Source organism: Chanos chanos, chromosome 3 (assembly GCF_902362185.1).
Source record: "Chanos chanos chromosome 3, fChaCha1.1, whole genome shotgun sequence".
In the NCBI taxonomy this organism is placed as follows: domain Eukaryota; kingdom Metazoa; phylum Chordata; class Actinopteri; order Gonorynchiformes; family Chanidae; genus Chanos; species Chanos chanos.
In genome coordinates, this window is record NC_044497.1 from 125,001 (window position 1) to 130,000 (window position 5,000).

Below are 5,000 nucleotides of genomic sequence, written 5' to 3' on the forward strand. Positions count from 1 at the left end.
GGTTGAATGCAACCTGCTCAACTCAGCGAAACACCAACTCCTCCACCCAGAGCTCAGATGGCAGAGCAAACCCAGTCAGTTCCACAGGGGAGTGTAGAGCCTGATTGCACGATCCTTCAAATGCAAAATGACATCACAAATTGACATCACTGACTGTAACTAATGTCATCGAGAAGCGATATGCTGAAGTGATACCACAGGAGCAGTTGGAAGAGACCAACGACAGAGTGTGGTACATTCCACACCATGGAGTGTATCACCCCATGACACAAACCTTAAGAGTGGTTTTCAATTGCAGCGTATCCTACCAAGCTGCTACAAGGCCCTGATTTGACAAACAGCCTAGTCAGAGTGCTTCTAAGGCTCAGGCAGGAGCCAGTGGATACAAGATCCAACCTTTCTCAGGAAACCAGAGGATGAATGGCCACTTGACCTCATTGATATTCAGTCTAACCCAATGGATGACCAGGAGGTCAAACGGAATGTCATCGCATATGGTACCAATGTCCTAGACAAAGAAAACCCAATTGACCAGTTGCACATGTCATACAATCAGGGGCCGGTGTATTGGAGCCAAAATGAACCTTTTGTTATGTTAGTGTTTATTGCACCCTCTACAGGCCTGGGAGAGTAATGTGCCCAGGGGGATGATAAAATACCTGGCCGGGATAGGGCCGGGTTTGGCTGATTGGAGGCAACACCTCCTTACGTCTCTGCCTTGCTGTTCTGCTGCCTTCTACTCAACGTTATATTTACCATAGCCTTTATCTTATTATTTAAAGATTTTTTTAACTTATTTTCATATCCTCTTTTTTGATGTGAACCCCAAGCCTGGTATAAACCTAATTTTGAGTTCACCCTATCTCCACTTCTGGACAGTCCTTTTTTGATGCTGCATGTCAAGGATGGTCAGTAAAGGAACAAGTACTATCAGTCAGTCATCAAAGTGGTGACGAAAGGTCATTACAAGCACATTACTGTATATAACCAGATATAATCTTCACACCACATGACACTGAAATATTCCCACTGAGTGATGTACATTACTGCTAATTTCAAATGAGATATAAACATATACATATTCTGTTTCTGTGGAAGTTAGACATGAGGTTCTGTCTCACTGGAAAAAAGGGTGCATGAATGTCAAATTATCACTGACATGCCATGGAAATGAAAGGCCACTGAACTGTAACACATGCCTTTTCAGCATTTACAAAGAACACACCAGCTGGGACAGTCAAACACTGCAGTAAACAGTAATTATGGATTGTGTTAAGTTTACTGCCTTATTAGAAAGTGTGTCAACCTGTCAGAACCCCTCTAACGTCTCCCTGTTCTAAAAATGCGTTTAATATGAAATTCTCTGATAGAGAACGTATCAGATATTAAACTCATAAGAACAGATACTACACATGATTTTAGCCAAAATGCCAAGAAGCATTACTGGAGAATGGAGTTTTGTACCCATAGCGGTAATAGCTATGTGCCAAAATACAAGAACATTTTACTTGATTTTGAAACGGTAGTGTGTGTGTGTGTGTGTCTTTGGCTATAGACAGAACAAATAGACTCAATTTTGTGTTTTGTGGTGGTTTGTGGGCATGTGTGTGTGTGTGTGTGTGTGTTAGGACATTAATAAAGAGGAGAGTTTATTGGAGAGAGAGCAGAGTCAGTTCCCTATGCTGCAGACTCTGATGGCCAACAAACAACCATTTGACCAGTTATGGACAACAGCCCTCAATTTCCACAGCAACTCAGAGATATGGATGAACGGTATTGCACAGATCCACACACCCTCTCATATACATATAGATGCAGTTTATAGCAGATAGTATGTTAAAAATAAATAACTCATACAGAAGTAATCTACTTTACTGTAGTGTAATCTACTCTACTGTAATCTACTCTAAACATAAAAATCTGTTTGGCTGTGTGTTGTATCCGTCCTCCAGGTCCTTTCCTGGAACTGAATGCGGAACAGATTTCTGATGAGTTGGGTAATATGTGGCGTACCATGTACAAACTCAGTAAGACATTCTCAGAGCTGCCTGGGCCAAGACGTGTTGCTGAAGGCTTCAGAAACAAAATTGACAAATTCAAACAACATCTACCTATTCTCACCACCATCTGCAATCCAGGCATCAAAGACAGGCACTGGGAAAAGGTCAGGAAAGTCCTGAAGAATCTACCTGTCTATCTATCTATCTATCTATCTATCTATCTATCTATTTGTCTGTGTATCTATCCACCTGTCTATCTATCTGTCTTACTGTATGTCTGTGTCTGTCTGACTGTATGTCTGTGTCTGTCATCCTGCATGTCTGACTGTATGTCTGTCTGCCTGTCTGACTGTGTGTCTGTGTCTGTCTGCCTGTGTCAAGTTCAAGTTCAAGTTCAAGTTTATTTAGAGCCCAATATCACTGTTTACAGTCTCAAGGGGCTTTACAGGCCACAACAGTCAAATCAAAATATGACGGCACCCCCTGACTTAATCCTCATGGCGGGCAAGAAAAAACTCCCCAAAAACCCAAGAGGGAAATGGGAAAATGGGAGAAATCTTGAGGAGGACCACAGAGAGAGGAGACCCCTCCTTGGTCAGACAGGTGTGCAATAGGTGCCGACCACGTGGGCAGTTACAGCTGAAAATAAATTGGGGCATGAACAAAGGGGATGGTGATGTAGACAGGAGGCTGACGGGGGATGGAAGATGATGACACCAGGATGGATCAGTCCACAGGGCGGGAGGAGTCAGGATCACTGGTGTCTCAGGAGTAGCATGTGTGGCTCGACAGAGAGAGAGAGAGAGAGAGAGAGAGAGAGAGGGAGAGAGGGAGAGAGAGAGAGAGAGAGACAGAGAGAGGCACATTGTTAGATGTTCATTTCCACATAATGGTTGAGGTAAATATACATCGTGTGCCGAGTGCAGGCAGGGACTCCAGCAAGACTAACTAGTACAGCATAGCTAAAAGGGAGAGCTAGAAGGTAATATGGACATGATGGCACTCTGGGACACAAGGCGGCCACCCACTCCACAGTCAACAAACCTGAGTGAACATGTTAAAGTGGGGGGGCGACAGCATCCAAACATCCCAGTTCACCAAACAATCTATGCCCGAGAACCCTCCAGATCTGCTCCTTTGCCTAGTAAAGAGCTGTTAGCAAAAGGCTTGGCTAAACAGATAAGTTTTCAGCCTTGACTTAAACATAGAGACTGTGTCTGAGTCTCGAACATTAATTGGGAGGCTATTCCATAACTGTGGGGCTCTGTAAGAGAAGGCTCTGCCCCCTGCTGTAGCCATCATAACTCGAGGTACCAACAAATAGCCTGCACCTTTTGATCTAAGTAGGCGTGGTGGATCATAAGAGACCAGGAGTTCGCGCAGGTACTGTGGCGCAAGACCATTTCATGCTCTATATGTTAATAGTAAGATTTTATAATCAATACAAGATTTGACTGGGAGCCAGTGCAGTGTGGATAAGATAGGGGTGATATGATCATATTTTTTGGTTCTAGTAAGAACTCTGGCTGCTGCATTCTGAACTAACTGTAGCTTATGTATACACCTAGTAGAGCATCCAGACAGTAAGGCATTACAGTAGTCTAATCTAGAGGTAATGAAAGCATGAACCAATTTTTCAGCATCTTGAAATGACAATGCATTTCTTATCTTGTTAATATTTCTAAGATGAAAGAAGGCTATCCTGGTAATATTATCTACATGAGCTTCAAATGAAAGACTGGGGTCAATAATTACACCAAGATCTTTTACTGCTGCACCTAATGAAAGAGAAAGGCCATCCAGAGTAACTATGTGGTCGGAAAGCTTACTCCTAGCTGCATGTGATCCTAGTACAAGTACTTCTGTTTTTTCAGTGTTGAGTGAGAGGAAATTCGTAAGCATCCAGTGCCTAATATCCTTTAGACATTCCTCAATTTTGTTAAGTTGGTGTCTCTCGTCTGGCTTCGCTGAGACATACAACTGTGTGTCATCAGCATAGCAGTGGAAGCTAATACCGTGTTTACGAATAACATTACCTAGAGGTAGCATATATAAAGAGAAAAGCAGTGGGCCTAAAACAGAACCTTGCGGGACTCCGAACTTTACCTCAGTATGTGCAGAGGACTCACCATTTACATCAACAAACTGATAACGATCAGTTAAGTAGGACCTAAGTCTGTCTGTCTGACTGTATGTCTTTGTCTGTCTGCATGTCTGACTGACTGTATACCCGTGTCTGACTGACTGTATGCCTGTCTCTGTCTGCCTGTCTGACCGACTGTATGTCTGTGTCTGCCTGTCTGACTGTATGTCTGTGTCTGTCTGTCTGCCTGTCTGTATGTCTGTGTCTGACTGACTGTATGCCTGTATGTCTGTGTCTGTCTGCCTGTCTGACTGACTGTATATCCGTGTCTGACCGACTGTATGTCTGTGTCTGCCTGTCTGACTGTATGTCTGTGTCTGTCTGTCTGCCTGTCTGTATGTCTGTGTCTGACTGACTGTATGTCTGTATGTCTGTGTCTGACTGACTGTATGCCTGTATGTCTGTGTCTGTCTGACTGCATGCCTTGGGAGTTTTCCCTTGGCTCTTGGACAGACTATGAACAGTCATTACTGTCATTTAAAGTTAGAAAAACATCAGTGACGGGACCACACCTGGAATCATCAGTGTCTTTATTTTTCAACCTGTTCTACAATTTTACAACTACTTAAGACATCTCAGACAAGCTGTAAGTGTTCTTGGAGCTTTTAATGTCAGACAGTATAGTCAGACTTTTAACGTGTACAGTCACATTTTTATTGGGTACAGTCAGACTTTTAACGTGTACAGTCACATTTTTAATGGGTACAGTCAGATTTTTAATGGGTACAGTCAGACTTTTAATGGGTACAGTCAGACTTTTAATGGGTACAGTCAGATTTTTAATGGGTACAGTCAGACTTTTAATGGTTACAGTCAGATTTTTAATGGGTACAGTCGGACTTTTAATGGTTACTGTC

General features: G+C 42.9%; 1 protein-coding gene and 1 non-coding gene across 2 annotated transcripts in view; one reads left to right on the plus strand and one right to left on the minus strand.

The window, feature by feature from the left end:
* Window positions 1-5,000, plus strand: part of dnah3 (dynein axonemal heavy chain 3) — a 108,760-nt gene that overhangs the window by 39,859 nt on the left and 63,901 nt on the right. The window contains exons 16-17 of the mRNA XM_030770142.1: window positions 1,629-1,773; window positions 1,953-2,164. Of these exons, the coding sequence (XP_030626002.1) occupies window positions 1,629-1,773; window positions 1,953-2,164 (357 nt within the window). The remainder of the gene's footprint in view (window positions 1-1,628; window positions 1,774-1,952; window positions 2,165-5,000) is intronic.
* Window positions 1,245-1,442, minus strand: LOC115808843 (U2 spliceosomal RNA). Its single transcript, XR_004025232.1, has one exon. It is a non-coding gene; the product is annotated as a U2 spliceosomal RNA (small nuclear RNA).